Source organism: Mercenaria mercenaria, chromosome 6 (genome assembly GCF_021730395.1).
Source record: "Mercenaria mercenaria strain notata chromosome 6, MADL_Memer_1, whole genome shotgun sequence".
Classification (NCBI taxonomy): Eukaryota; Metazoa; Mollusca; class Bivalvia; order Venerida; family Veneridae; genus Mercenaria; species Mercenaria mercenaria.
Window position 1 is genome coordinate 90,834,423 of NC_069366.1, and position 17,185 is coordinate 90,851,607.

The following is a 17,185-nucleotide window of genomic DNA, read 5'->3' on the forward strand; positions in this document are numbered from 1 at the left end:
ACCATTGTCGTATATAATTGTTTGTTTTCTTTTTTAATCTTAATATGATATAAGTTGATGTGGGTACCTAGTGAATATGTCATAAAAATGGAAATTCGTAATCAATCTTAACAACAGGCAAACGAAAGCATACTAAATATATCATGCTAATAGTCTAAGTTTAAAAGTAACATAGTTATTCCAAATGCATATGCATCCTTGTATAAAATTTGAAATCAAATATACAGTACAAGAAATACCTAGAATTTCGATTTTACTGTTTTCAACTTTTATTATTAAAATGACCGATGTCAAAGTTATGCGTCAGTGTTTTGATGACAGTATAATTCAAGAAATGGGAATACAAGGGCAGCCTCGAATAGTTGATTACGATCAGATGCGTGTGTTTAATGTTACAAATGAACCTGTGGCTCTTTTCCAGATTAGATTAGAATTTCTATTTCCTATTATTCTGAAAATCGTTTGTGAGATTTTGTTCTCTAATATTGTTTCTAACCTGATAATTGACATTATTGAATACGTTATAAGAGAACTATATTTGCTTATATGTATGTGTAATCTCGATAAGGGTTATAGCAAAAAAGGCATCGTTGATGAACTCTTATTCGAAACAGAATAATTGTAAAAAAGCAATGTATGAAGCAAATAAACTGATGGATGTTTTAATAGCATGTTAAATTTTGGCTAAATTCAACAGAAATATGCTCCACTCTACATCGGGAAGGGGGCGCATTGGAATTTTAATTGCATGGTATGTACTACGAATGCAGATAAATAAAAACATATATATATATACTCAACAGAAGATATTTAACAGATTCATTTATAAGAATTTTATATAAGGACAAATACTTCTATTATATTTACTGAAAGATTCTATACTTTTCCACAAGGTTCTAATTTTTCTGTCACATTCTTAGATATTTCTAATTCTATAGACATTTGTCATCGACAATGCGACACTACATTCAGTTTTTGTATTAAACATTTGGCATACATAGCATTTTGCACATTGTCAATAATATGAACAGATAAATGCTTCTGTTAGCAGTCTACTTACAGAGACACCTACAACACTTTATCATCAATTGTTGTTTCAAATATATAACAAAAATTATATACCAGTGTAATACAACAATGAAATAAATTAAAATAAGATATAAACGTGTTGACAAATGTAATATCATTGAAAGTATCTGAATAATCACAAGATATAATCAGCAGTGTCTGAAAAGACGATTATTTTTATTTCCAACTAAATACCAATATAGAGAAGACAAATATTTTCGTATCTGAAAACAAGAGCACACTTGGTAGAGTGTTAGTAATGGAACATTTGCAATATAATCTCGAAATCGAGCTTTTCTTTTCCGTTGCCATGGATTCTATATGATATTGAATTCTTTGATCAGCTTCAAAATAGTATAACCTGAGGAATTTACCTTTTAATATAATTGGTTATTTGTGTTTTTTTGTGGAAATAACTCACATTGAGCGGTCGCTCTCAGCTGAAAATATAATAACAGGGATTGTTATGTGGTTTAAGGTTTTATTTCATACCCGCTCCTGCTTCAGTATATTCAAAACAAAGTTTAATGCTGCAGTGAAGTATACAAGTTTAAGTTTACATACTATTTACAATCAAATGTGTTTAAAAGATATGCGTAAAACGTTACTTGTAAACATACATAATAGGTACTAAGATGGAAAAAAAATTGTGTTTAACAATAAAATACTACAGCTCAAGAAGCACATATTCGGAATATTTTTATTCGGATACATATATATATATTCGTTTCACAAAAGACCACACTATCGCGCCTCAATCTGATATGGGTATATAGTAATTTACTGCATCAGTGTTTGCCTTTTACATTATTGGATACAGTTTGAAAACAAGCGTTTTTGTGTTTCATATCTATTTATTTTTTGAAAGTCGGTCAAGACACGGAGATTTTAGTAAGTCCGATTTAGTTTATATCTATATATATCAAGCCCTTGGTATTATTTTTATAATTTTTTTTTTTTTTTTTTTTTGTGTGTGTGTTTTTTTTTTTTTTTTTTTTTTTTTTTGGTTTTGGTTCTTACTGAATTCCTCGCACCACAGCTGATATTTAATGCTGTGTGGTAGCTGTAAAACTTTGCCCAGTTCTATTTCCCAGTGTTTTTATAGATTTACTGATTCCTTGGAATCATTGAGCATTTATTTGCACGGCGTGATCATGTGTTTTTCTTTACTTTCCACACTTACTATAAATCGAAGGTAATTATATTCGGGCATTTAGCTTCTCTTATCTATCAATTTTATCGCAGCCATGTTGGAAATTATGCATTTACCGGATATTGGATACATTTATTCAGAGAGTCCTACCTCGTGTTTCATCTCCTATTGGTAGGGGTTAAGATTTTGGCTGTACATTTCTTAACCGTCCGCAGGATTTTAGTGTTTCCTGTTGGATCAATTTCACAATTATTCTGGTATAAACAGATTCGATTATAAGAATTTTATATAAGGTCTATTAATTCTATCATATTTACTAAATGATTCTATACTTTTCCACAAGTTTCTGTATTATCTGTCACACTTTTGAGCATCAAAATTAGTAATATTATGAAATGTTTGTTACCAGAGACAGACTGTTTATCATATGTTGACGATTTTTTGATATGTTATCGTTCAAAAAGTTATGCGTACGACTGAATGCCAATTATAACAGTGTTTGAATGAAGTTCAAACCTGTGACATGGAAAATGGGTTTCCCCAATCGAAAATCCAGTGTGTCCACTTTTATCAATTACGGAAACATCATTGTGACCCTGAGCTTTTTCTAAATGGTACAAAAATACCCGTTGTTGACGAATCAAAATTTCTTGGTGTTACCTTTGATAAAAAGCTTTTCTTTGTGCCGCATATGAAATACTTGAATACCAAATGTCTGAAGTCATTGAATCTTTTATAGGTAATTTCAAATACTGATGTGGGAGCCGATTGCAAGGTTTAATTAAGACGTGATTGGGCTTTAATTAGGTCTAAGCTAGATTACGGTTGTATTGTTTATGATTCAGCAAGAAGATGTTATTTACAAATGTTAAATACCATCCATATTCAAGGTCTTCGAATTGCTCTTGGTGCATTCCGAACATCGCCAGTTGAAAGCTTATATGCTGAAGCAAACGAACCATCTCTTTACACACGACGAGAAAATCTTTCATTGCAATATGCTTTAAGAGTGGCTGCCTACAAATCCAATCCTGCTCATAAAATTATTCTTTAACCAAAGTACAGCGATACATATGAGAAAAAACCCAAAACAAATCAAACCGTTTGGATTCCGCATAAAATATTCTATGAATGAAACTGACTTTGAATTCGATGATATTAAAGAATCAATTTCAGATACACCACCATGGACCCTTCGTGCCCCTACAGTTCTTTTCGATTTGACAACTGCCTTTAGAAAGTCTGAAACAAACCCTAAAATATTCAAGTTTAAATATCATGAAATCAAGTCAACTTACAAGGATTATTTTGCAATTTGCTGTGCTGCTGTCAGCCTCCTTCTTCAGTCAAAATTACGTTTGTCAAATAATGCAACAATATTTTCAGCCGAAGCAAAAGCTATTGATCTAGCTCTGAATTTTAGCAGAAACTAGTGAAGAAAATTTATTATCTTTTCCGACTCGCTTTCTGTTTTACAGTCAATTCATAACCGAAATATGGAGAATCCATTCATTCAAAATATTCTTCTCAGGGCTCATGAACTACCCTTAAAAAAGTCTATCATATTTTGTTGGATTGCCAGTCATGTTGGTATTCATGGAAACGAGGATGCTGATATTGCAGCAAAGAAATCCCTTTCATTATCACAATCTAAGTTGAAATTACCACATACCAATTTTAGGCCCAATATAAACAAATACATTTTATCTAAATGCCAATCGTCATGAAACAATGCTTGTTTCTATAAACTTCTAACCAAACAGATCTGTTCGCAGGGAGGAAGTTGTTCTTTTTCGTTGTCGAATAAGTCATACCCGTTTGACTCATTTATATCTTTTGAATAAAGAAGATCAACCCGAATGTGTACCATGTCAAACACCGCTAACAATTAAACATATTCTAATCGACTGTGTGGACTTTGCTACACAACGCAGTACATATTATGACGTTCAATCAATGAAGGAGTTATTATGTCTCCCCCTCTTTAACCCTCTGGGGGAGACATGTTGTTTTTGCTATGTCCGTCCGTCCGTACGTACGTCACACTTCATTTCCGATCAATAACTGGAGAACCATTTAACATAGAACCTTCCAATTACATAAGGTGGCAGGACTTATGGAGTAGACGACCCTATTGTTTTTCGGGTCACTCCGTCAAAGGTCAAGATCACAGGGGACTGAACATGGGAAACCATTTCCGATCAATAACTAGAGAGCCACTTGACCCATAATATTGAAACTTTATAGGATGATTGGCCATGCAGTGTAGATTACCCCTATTTTGGGGTCACTGCGTTAATGGCCAAGGTCACGGGGACCCGTAAAAGGAAACCAATTTCATACGCCATAAAAAGCATTATGTGTAATGTTCATAAAATTTTACGATACTAAACTGCATGCGACAAAAATCTGATGAATTTTACAATTTGTTTTTCAAAGAAGTGTACGAGAATTTAATGCAATTTTAGTGTTGCCTCATAATACGAATAAAGAAAGATAAAAAAGCCAAAGCTAAAATCAAATGGGTGGACATTTTGTCAAATTCGTGAAAATAGTCTGTAACATTGTTGTCAGTTGCACCTCATTTTTACCGGTTTCACCGTTATATATCATGATGTACCTATAACATCAACCCGTTTACAAATATTGCAAAATTATTTGGTTTGTTTTAGCTGGAGTTTAACGCCCCCTTTTAACAGTCAGAGTCATATGAGGCGGGCAGTAAATGTGTAGACTCGGAGAGGCTTTTTAAGAATCGATTACTAAGCCACTTAATTTTGCAATGACCCGCCTCTGCGGTCGAGTGGTTAATGTCACTGACTTCAAATCACTGTAACCTCTCACTGATAGATGGTCGCGGGTTCGAGCCCCCGCTACCAACCATGTCTCTTTATATGAGACAGTTGGTAGTTTCTTACGGACGATGGGAGTCTAGTACTGGTCCTTCCCAGGAACAATGGTTAGGTAAACTGCCCGCCTCATATGACTCTAAAGCGAAGAGGTTTTCAAAATGTGTCAATACCTCCCAGTTAGCATTACATATTGGACCCATATTCTTTCTTGGCAATCACTAGGCGTTCGGCTTGACCTAGGTATCACTTATTTGCAGCAAAGGTTTATGTGCAAAGGACAACAGTAAGAACAAACAAAATGATTTTTTGTTTATGCATGCGAACAATTTAGCAACTGGAATGCATGTAAAATTCTAGCAGCATTAGACTTGCATTATCATATATGATGCAGTCTGCTGGGGTGTCCACAGTCCTCGTAATCCATGTGGATTGTCGAGATAATTCTAATTTCATATGTAACTCTTAAATACGGAAGTGAAGTAATAACATGCCAAACACTGAACAAGAAGGTCATGATGGCCCCATATCACTCACTTGATATCATTGCACTGAAGAGGAAAAATGGGCCAAAAGTTCAAATCAAGGCCAGTCTTAAGAATATTGGAAATTAGTAGGCTATGAACAACAGGGCCATGATGGCCCTATATCGTTCACCGGAGTTCATCATGGATCTATATTGCAAAAAATCATATACAAGTCTATCTGAATCTTGTGATTCCTCCATCCCCCTCGGTTGGGGCCTCCTTTCTATTCTATTCCAGGGCATAATTTGAACAATCTTGGTAGAGGACCAGTGGGCAGTGCTGCATACCAAATATCAAAGGCCTAGGCTTTGTGGTTTCAGATAAGAAGATTTTATAAAGTTTTTTTTCCTATATAAGTCTATGTGAAACTTGTGACCCCACGGTTGGGGCCTCATTTCAACCCAAGGGCATAATTTGAACACTCTTAGTAGAAGACTACTAGGCAATGCTACATACCAAATATAAAAGGCCTTGGCATAGTGGTTTCGGAGAAGAAGATTTTTACTGGATTTTTTTCGGTATAAGGCTATGTAAAGCTTGTGACCCCCGGGGCGCGGCCATTTTTGACCCCCAGGGACATAATATGAACAATCTTGGTAGAGAACAAGGAGGCAATGCTGCCTACTAAATATCAAAGGCCAAGCCTTGTGGTTTCAGAGGAGAAGATTTTTAAAGATTTTTTTCCTATGTAAGTCTATGAAAACTTGTGAACCCCGGGACCCAGGGACATAATTTGAACACTCTTGGTAGAGGACAACTAGGCAATGCTGCATACCAAATATCAAAGGCCTAGGCCTTGTGGTTTCAAAGATTTATAAAGCTTTTTCCTATATGTCTATGTAAAACTTGTGACCCCCAGGGCGGGGCCAGTTTTGACCCCGGGACCACAATTGGAACAATCTTGGTAGAGAACTACTAGGCAATGCTGCCTATCAAATGTCAAAAGCCTAGGCCTTGTGGTTTCAGAGAAGAAGATTTTTAAATTTTCTTCCTATATAAGTCTATGTTAAACTTGTGACTCCAAGGGGGGGCCATTTTTGACCCCAAGGACATAATTTGAACAATCTTTGTAGACGACTACTAGACAATGCTACATACCAAATATCAAAGGCCTAGGCCATGTGGTTTCAGAGGAGAAGATTTTTAAAGTTTTTCCAATATACGTCTATGTAAAACTTGTGACTCCCCGGGCGGGGCCATTTTTGATCCCAAGGACATAATTTGAACAATCTTGGTAGAAGACTACTAGGCAATGCTCATACCAAATATCAAAGGTCTAGGCCGTGTGACTTCAGAGAAGATTTTTTAAGTTTTTCCTCTTGGTTGCCATGGCAACCAGAGTTCCTCATGGAGTTCCATTATTTGAACAACTTGTGGTAGAGATGCACCCAAGGATTATTACTGTGAAGTTTCTTTAAATTTGGCCCAGTGGTTTAGGAGGAGATGTCGTTTAAAGAACGACGGACATTGACCGATCACAACCTTGGGCCTTCGGCTCAGGTGAACTAAAATCTGCACAGTTTCTGTTTTCCCTATATATGACTATTTATATTCAAGTAAGCCCTGGGGCTGGGTAAATTGTCACTAGGGAGCATAATTTCAATAATCTTTGAACTGCTCTATTAGACAATGTTACATGTCAAACATCTAACACTAGGCCTAATGGTTTTTAAGATGTTTTTAAATCTTTTCCTATTAGAACCTATGTAAATTCAAGTAACTCCTGTGGCATGGTTGGTCTGTTGGCCTAGGTTACATGACTCGGGACAATTTTGGTAGAGGTTCACTAAGCAACACTACGTGCCAAGTATTTAAATTCTAGGCCTTGTGGCTTCTGAGAAGATTTCAACTTTACCTTATAGAAACCCAGGTGAAATAAAGGGACCCCCCTCCCCCCACCACCATTGAAACCTATGTGAAATAAAGGGACCCCGTGGCGGGGCCAATGGTGGGCCAGGGGTCATTTTTTGAACAACCTTGGTACACTTGTCAAATATATAAGCTCTGAGTATTGTGGTTTTAGAGACTTTTAAAGATATTTCTTTGTTGCCATGACATGGAATGGAATTCTTTGAACAAACTTGGTAGAATTCCTTGCAAGAAACATCCCTGCTAAGTTTCATAACAACTGGCTAAGGTGGTTTCGAAATGCTGTTTAAAAATTGTTGATTTTATTTTGCACAATCAGTGCAAATAATTCATACCCTGCAAATGCACCTTGACTCAATGAATGAAATAAAATTATGAAAAAGAACATTGTCAGAAGAGTAATGCCTGTGACTCAATGAATAAAGTCAGATTTAAATTAAAGTGATTTCAACATCAACATGTTTCTCCCAACAATCAAAGATCCAACTACATCGATCTGGTAAGTAATTTAAATGTCTCGAGTAAAGATCAAGGCCATAACATGAAAAAGCGTTTCATATTATGTGTATAAACTCCCCCAAACTTATCTGGTGTGGATATAATTATAAACAACTATATTTTCAGTGTTTCATGTTTTAATTAAAGCAAGATTTACATCAAAATCTAAAAATATTTAGTGAATCTTCTTAGCTACAACTTTTAATTAAAAGACGTTCAAGTTGGCTAAGTCGTTCAGCTGTACAAGATGTAAGCCATGTCACTAGAAAACGTACATTGTACATTTGCGACCGGCATAGATTCAGATGAGCCTGCGCATCCACGCAGCCTCATCAGGATCCATACTGTTCGCTGCCAGACCAGAAGCTTGAAGCGATCAGTATGGATCCTGATGAGACCGCGTGTAAGCGCTGGCTCATCTGGATTCATGCTGGTCGCAAACACACAATGTACATTTTCTCGTGGCGCGGCTCATGTTTTCCTTCTGGCCACCATTCGTACCATTGGATAGTGCAGCAGTGATACTGTGCTGTAATGTATTGCTTTGTACAGAATTGTCCTCTGCCCTAGTACTAAAATAGTAAAGTACTGTATTAACCACTAAGAAACAAGAGTGTCACAAAATACGCCCATCAGAGAGCCAATCAAAGAAATGTAGACATTGATGGTAAGATAATATTTAAAGTTCAAAGTGAATATCAAAAATGATTTAGACAAAGTGAGGACTAATATGAAAACCTTAATCAAATTTAAAGTTAAAAAATGACAAAATTCTGTCAAAATTCAAATCAAAGTTATCGGAACTGTTTGATCCGACACAGATTTTGATGATAAGTATTATTTTTGACCCAAAGTGACCCAGTTTCAGACTTGACCGAGATTTCATAAAGAAAAGCATTCTAAGTTTCATAAAGATTGATTCAAAAATGGGACCTCTGGACAAGGTTTTTCTATGATTTGACCTGGTGACCTATTTTCAAATTTGACTGAGATTTTATCAATGCAAATATTTTGACCAAGTTTAATAAAGATTAAGTACAAAATGTAATCTCTAGTCGGTTAACAAGGCTTTTTGACGATTTGCCCTGGTGAATTAGGTTTTGACCCCAAATGACCCATTATCGAACTTGACCTAGATTTTATCAAGGCAAACATTCTGACCAAGTTTCATAAAGACTGAATCAAAAATTCGTCCTCTTGATTGTTAACAAGCTACGTGTGAACAGACGATAGACCACAGACAAGAGACGCTCACAACAGCTCACCTTGAGCACTTCATTCCTAGATGAGCTAAACATTTAAATCAGAGTTATGGGGATTGTGTCACCCGATGCAGATGTTGATATTAAGTACCTTTTTTTAAGTTTCAGGTCGATATTTTTGGTAGTTTTCAAAATATGTAGGGTGGTACAAAAACCATAACCGGACGCCGCCCAGAGTTGTTCACAGAATACGCCCTGCCCTGTCTTTGACAAACATAAAAAACAAGCTGTTTTTTAAGACTTTTTAGTTTAATATCATTGTCCATGAATACATTTCTACTTGACTGACAGTCATTGCAAGGTTGCATCAGAGCAAGTTTAGTAAAAGTCTGCCATTATAGTTTTGAAGAAGAAAATACTTAAAAAGAAATGAGCCGTGCCACGAGAAAACGTACAAAGTGAATTTGCAACCAGCATGGATGAAGACAGTCTCATCAGGATCAATACTGTTCGCTATCAGACACTATGAATATTGCAGAGACTTTAACCGAACAGTATGGATCATGATTTGACTGTGCAGTTGCGCAGGTTCATCTGGATCCATGCTGGTTGCAAAAACGCACTATGTAAGTTTTCTCGTGGGGCGGCTCGAATGATGATTCCCGTCACTTCAGACTCCACTTGTATTAATACCTCATAAAAATATACAGCTTGGAGGACCTAAAACGCTTTAGTCACAAAAGCTGATGCTAAAACTTGACAACAGTCTGACATGGACAAAATGCTGCAAGAACTATTTGTTATCAAAATTCTGGTACAGTAGAACCCCTCTAAACCAGAACCCCTGTAAACTAGAAACCCCTCTAAAATGGACAAATTGTCCGGTCCCACGTCTTTGTCTATATTTTATCCCTGTAATCCGGAAACCACTTCATTCTGGATACCGGAAGACTTTCTGGTGAAAAATGTTTGCATACCATATAAATTTACCCCATAAATGAACTGCAAATTTCTAATACATTACCATAGAACTGAAATGACATAAAAAAGAATTTATTTTGTTATAAACTGTTAATTTCTTCTACGTTTTGATAACTGAAAATAAATCTTTAATTTTTCACTGTATTATGTAAAATTGTAGTAAAGTTGGGAATAACCAATCATGAATGGAAATAGTCAGTTTTTCTAAATTTATACTACACAAACTGTCCTACAAAATTTTTTAAGTTTGATTTTCTTAATTACATGTATATTGAAAACGACACAGCAATAGTGTTCTACACAAAAAGACAGGATATTTAATATAATATAAGAAATATAAAACTGTACATTATAACATCCCATAAGACTTTACAATTGTCCGCATTACTAATTACCCTCTAACCCTAAACCCTAGGAAGGAGCTTTAATTACCTTCAGTGATTGTTTTAGTTTTACATTTTATGCTGCCATTATTTGTTTAGATCTTTTAGTACTAAACAGTAGAACCCCGATGGGTCAGTGCAACATGGTCGTAACTTGAATTTTTTTACCAAATACACGTTTTTACATAATTTGCCTTATTTAACATAAAAACATCACTTGTTAAAATATCTTAATCACATTCTTAGAATTAAAGTGGAAAAAGTAAAATTGTCACTTTCAGTCAGCACAACATGGTCGTAACTCAACATAAGTATTTGTTGCACAGAGTTAGTATGCTATTTCACTTTGAAATTTCTGTGCAACATGGTTGTAACTCACATTAAAATGTACAATATAACAATAGTTAAATGATAAGTATGTCTCCCACCACACAGTGGTGTGGGAGACATACTGATTTCCTCCAGTCTGTGTGTGTGTGTGTGTCACAAAGCTTGTCCGCACTCTAAGTCGAACATTTCTCATCCGATTTTCACCAAACTTAATTAAAATGTGTTTGCCCATAAGACCTCGGCCAAGTTCGATAACTAGTTATGGCCCTTGAATTACCAAAATCGACCTTTTTACTCTTGTCCGCACTCTTAATTCAAACATTTCTCATCCAATCTTCACCAAACTTGAACATAATGTGTTTGACCATGTGACCTCGGCCATGTTCGATAACTAGCCAAATCGGTCCAGGCATTTTGGAGTTACGGCCCTTGAATTATCGAAAAATTCGCCTTTTTAATCTTGTTAGCACTCTAAGTCGAACATTTCTCATCCGATCTTCAACAAACTTGAACAAAATGTGTTTGACCATAAAACCTCGGCCAGGTTAGATAACTAGCTAAATCGGTCCAGGCATTTTGGAGTTACGGCCCTTGAATTACCGAAAAATCCGCCATTTTACTCTAGTCCGCTCTCTTAGTCGAACATTTCTCATCCGATCTTGACCAATCTTGAACAAAATGAGTTTGACCATAAGATCTCGGCCAAGTTCGGTACGTAGCCAAATCCGCCCAGGCAGTTTTGAAATACGGCTCTTGAATTACTGATTGGGTTCATTCATCAAAGCCATCGAGAGAAACTAGACATTTTTCAATGGGGTACACTTATCAAAGCCGTCGAGAGGAACTAGACATTTTTCAATGGGGCAGTTGTGGAAGACATGCGCTTTTTCAAAAGCATCTCTAGTTAACGATGATTTTTGTTTATAAACAACTTAAAGTTAGAAAATGGTTTAATACTACAATATTAATATTGTTACCATATTTTATCAATGCAGTGGTGTTAAGAATTCACTGTACGACATGATTTAGAATTTTTCAAAAACATTTATTCTGTTAGAAAATTACTCTGTTAACTATTTCTCAGTAAAACTTCTTCCGAATTCAATATTTTTTAGCATCAGAAGATTTCATTGGGTATACATTTTTGTATCGAATATTTGTTTAAATTGTTAAACCACCAAAACATCAATAAATTGACCAGCAGTTCCATTAATGAATGATTTACTTGATTTTTATGTTAAAAAAAACACCAACATCCAGGCCTGGTTGATCAAGGGCCGTGGCCAAGAGAGCTCGTGCTCCTCCTCCACCACACAGTGACTTATACTCATCGAAGTTGCACACAACTATTTTGGCTAAGAAATAATATTTTCTTAAAATAGAGACCCAAAACTGCACAAGTGGCCACCATTTCATGCCTGTGTTCCAAAATTTCCAGAAGGGGAAGGGGAGAAGGGGAGATGTCAATGAGCCCATAAGAGGAGGGAAGTATCATTTCCTATACCTCGACATAGAGACCAAAAATGCACTAGAGGCCATCATGTCTCCCACTCCGCTGTGTGGTGGTAGACGTATTAATTTACTCCTGTCTGCCCGTTCGTCCGTCTGTCACAGATCTTGTCCGCACTCTTTAAGTCGAATATTTCTCATCCGATTTTCACCAAACTTGAACAAAATGTGTTTGCCAATAAGACCTCGGCCAGGATCGATAACTAGCTAAATCAGTCCAGGCACTTTAGAATTATGGCCATTGAAACACTGTTTTTGACAGTCAAAGCACTGAACGTTTAATTGGGTTGTATCAAAGCTTTGAAAGTCTGATTTGTTTGTATCAAAGCACTAAAAGTCTGACTGGGTTATTTACTGAAAGTCTGATTGAGAATTTAGAATATATATGGAGTAGGGTTTACGCTTGAACATTTCTCTATACCACTATTCAGATTATTAGGCAGTTGTGGGATACATGCGCTTTTCTCAAAAGCAGCTCTAGTTTCATACCTAAATTTCAAAAGATTTCCAGGGGAGACCCCGACCCCTGACCACCCTCCCCAAACAGGAAGGATGTATCCCCTCCTGTACTTCAAAATTTAGACCCAAAATGCACAAGAGGCAACCATTTCAAACCTAAATTTCAGAACTTTCCAGGGAGAGCACCCCCCCCCCCCCCCCCCCCCCCCCCACACACACACAACCTCACTTGAGTCTCACTAACAGGAGGGAGGTCTGCCCTCTTGTAACCCAAAATTTAGACTCAAAAATGCACCAGAAGCCACTAGTTTATACCTATATTGAAACCATTTCTAGGGGGAAACCCTCTGAACCCCTTTTCTACCTTTGTATTCCCTTCTCTACCTTTACATTTAAACCCAACTGCATCAGAGGCCACCCTTTCATACCTATATTTTTAAACAAATCAGCTAGAGATCCCCCTGACTCCCTTAACAAAAGGGATGTATCCTATAATTTACCTGAAAGTTATGACCCAAAAAGGCACCACAGGCGTCCATTTTATACCTGTATTTCAAAAATGTCTAGAGGGAGACTCACCCACCTAACAGGTACATATATTTCAAAACTTTCCAGAAACAGACCATACTGACATTCAAATTTCACATCGAGTGTGTGGCATCATTTTTTATGTTATAGTTTCATGTGACTGTGTTCTTGTATTGATCATGTTCTTTAATTATGACGTTTTCAGTTTTACTCTAGGTAAAGAGATTTCTACCATTGATAATTGTTAAGGTGTAGGTTTTTATGTAATAAAAAGACTTAGACTTGTATTGAGAAGCATGTACATGTTCTTTTGCAGAATAGTATTGTGCTCCTGGGGCGCGCATTATTAATCTTGCAGAACCGGAGCATGATCTAATAATATAGAAGTATTCAAATACCTAAGACCTTAAAGGCTCATAATGCCTATATTCTATAAAATATGCTAATATCTTGTACTTTAAAGGCACTCAGTGTCTACATACTGTAAAATATTCAAGTATCTTGACCAGTCAAGTCTTATTGTCTTACGTTTGTAAGAGTACCAACGATTGGACTGCTGTCAAAGTCAACCAACGAAACTATTTTACTCTAAAGATTTATAAAACCCACAAGCGATCGAAACAATAAAAGTATCTAATATACTCTAAATATCGGAATAAGAAAGTTATTTCTAGGTATTGTATGTTTTATCTTCTCATTCCATTATACCGCAGAATCTTTCTTTTTTGTTCAGTATTTTTAATTTTATTAAATAAAGTATAATTTTGTTCTTTCATAATGTAATATGCTTAAAGTATAGCGATAGATGATTTTTTAATAAATATAAAATAATCAAATAATGGCTGTTTTTCTTTGTCCAATCTTTCTTGAATATTTTCCATATTCATTTACTTCAATTGGCCTGTTAAACAATTTTGCAAATCAAAATAATAGTAAATTTTAAATTATTGATTAGATCATGAATTGTAGTATCAGTTGTGAAAATGTTAGTTTTATTCATCTTTTATAAACAGATGTTTGTCCCTAATTTTGATCAAAGGATGCCTAGATCTTATCGATTATTGATTATCAGTGAAAATCAACAGGCATACAAAGCAGATAAATTGATAAGTGGCTCAGGAATGTATCGGAAAATTGATGCCAGTAATTAAGCGGCGATATGGCTGCAGGTATTAACTGTTTCACATAAAACTTATTGCACTTATTTTCACATTTTTTGAAATCTTTCCTAGCCTGTATGTAAGACCTAAGATTTTCATCATTTCTTATTTCTTTGTTGTCTGTATTTTCGCAATTTTTGATACTTTAAACGTTTTGAAATTTTACATTCTTTATCAAACCATCTTGGATTTTTATCAGCAGTTCTCGCTTCAAAAGAATGTTCAAACTGTTTACCAACTTCTTTCAACATTTCAACAAAGTTAGATACGGTGTCCTTAATATTATTCTTTGGGTTGTCTATTTCAAATAAAAGTTTGTTAAGTACATCCTTTGAGAATGTCTCTTCAACTTTATTTTGAAATGACAGTTTATGTGCACAGTTTAGTTTTATATGATTTACAATATCCTTTGAAACCAAACAATAATCTATAACACTACAACCATTTGTTGATGTATATGTAAAGTTACCAATATCTTTATCTTCACCCATCCTACCATTCATAATATATAATGAAAAAATCTTACATAATTCTATCAATTGTCGGCCTTGTGCATTAACAATCTTATCACAAGACTGTCTATTTTCATTGACAGGGCATCGAAAAATATCATTATATTGTTCCAATAGTGTAATATTGTTTTCACTATTTATACAATCACTGAGTTCGCCACATCTGGCATTTAAATCGCCCATCACTAATATATTACATGTTTCATATTTGCTATTTACTGTTAAAATGAGATCCTCAAAGAGGCTTATACCCTTTGCTTCTTTATCAACATAAAAAAAGATTCAAGAGGTGGCAAATACAAGAAAACTAAAAGTAAATCATTTGACAAATTAACCAAACTTTTGTTAATAGTAAGTATTATACCGACACAGCAATCTGCTTCTATCTGTTTTACAAATTATTTTAATTCGCTTCTACAATATACTGACCTGCCACCGATTGCTCTACCATACCTAGCATATTTTATAGCTGGCAAAAAGAAACAAGTATGTGTGTCAAGTAAATATTTCGTTTCTTCATTATTTTCTTCCCAGGTTTCAGCAAGCGCAAATATATCAAAAGAGTTTTGATATACAACAAAATCTGTAAATTTAGTTTTCTTCATAAACCCCTCAATCTTCCAGTATGCTATGTTAATAAAGTTTTATTTTAGCCTCGGCCGAACCCCTAGTCTACATCTATATCCCTTGATTCATCATTGTCGCTACGCTCACCATCTGTGCTTTTGCCCTGGTTTATGTCCATGTTATAGTAAGCAAACTGAGTTTTTCTTTAAGCATTTACGAACAACCTTCCATTTTTTCTCTTGTTATCATTAGGAATGATGTTCAATTTTCATTTAAAATAGTAACCTATCTTGCCACGTTCCTTCAAATTAGCTAGAGTGAATCTTTGCCTTGTAGTTAACTCTTCCGAAATTCTAATCTTTTTCAATCTTACCTGCTCTCTGCCTTTAAAGAGCTTGTGTTTATCACTGACATTTTTAAATTTTACAATTACCATTCGATGAGTATTTTAGTCAGATTTACCAACACGATAAACTTCTGAATTTCAAGTATCGTTGGGACAAGCTATTTTGCAGACATTTTCAATACCTTTAGATTTTAAATTTGCCTCAGTTTCATCTATATATTCTTCTAATCCAAAAACTCTTAAATTAGCCTTTTGCGATTGCCGCTCCAAACTTTCAACTGCATCTTCTAATTTCTCAAAATAGTCTAATATTCCTTCGTATTTATCATTAAGAGAATCAATATCTAGTTGCATCATGTCTCTATCTGCTCGTAAATGGTCCATGTTAACATCTAACCTTTTAATATTATCTTGTAGTTCTAACTGTTTCTTATCAATTATATCAACTCTGGCTTTCATTTTATCCGAATTAGCTTCACACTTCCAACATCTGTTTTAATCTTGGATATATCTGACCGAACACACTGAATGTCGGATTTTAACATTTGTCCGCTTGCTTGAATAGCTTCCAGGATCTCTTCTTTATCAGAAACTATGCGCTTCCGTAGTTTTGACGAACAAAACACAGTATATGCCTACAGTATATCGATAATCTGAGCGATAAGGAACAGGTATACAGGTAAAACATGTATACAACTTACAATATCTAGTCAATATTTCCCAACCTTTTTTTGGCTTTTGTTTTCTAAAAATTGTCAATTTCTCATAAGAAGCAAGGTTTTCACAAAGTTAGATATAGTCATAATAAACTCTTTTATATTTATCCTCATATAAAATTCCCTAAGAAAAATTACAAATAAACCACTTAAATTCTGTATCTTTTCACTCAATTAAGAACACATCGTATGCACACTATACTATACACATGTCTCCAACTTGGCACTCAAAGACATGCATTGACGAGCTCCTTCCAGCTTTGACAAAAATTATCAACACATCACTGGAAACCGCGCATGTTCCAAAAGAATTCAAAAAGTCTCACGTTAGAATTCTTTTGAAAAAAAAACAGACCATGATTCCAATCAACTAAAGAACTACAGGCCTGTTTCAAACCTACTTTTTGTCTCAAAGGTACTGGAACAAGTAGTAGATACACGCATTGAGTGCCACCTGACTTCGAAGAACCTACATGAACAGCACCAGTCTTCATACAGAAAGCATTACTCGACGAAAACTGCTCTTCT

At 35.3% G+C, this 17,185-nt stretch overlaps 1 protein-coding gene across 1 annotated transcript in view; it reads left to right on the top strand.

Annotated features, from left to right (window-relative positions):
- The first annotated feature begins 542 nt into the window (after positions 1 to 542).
- The window catches only part of LOC128557921 (galactose-3-O-sulfotransferase 2-like), a 77,661-nt gene continuing 61,018 nt past the window's right edge, over positions 543 to 17,185 (top strand). Inside the window, exon 1 of the mRNA XM_053546583.1 lies at positions 543 to 751. Within this exon, the coding sequence (XP_053402558.1) occupies positions 702 to 751 (50 nt within the window). The 5' untranslated portion in view covers positions 543 to 701. The remainder of the gene's footprint in view (positions 752 to 17,185) is intronic.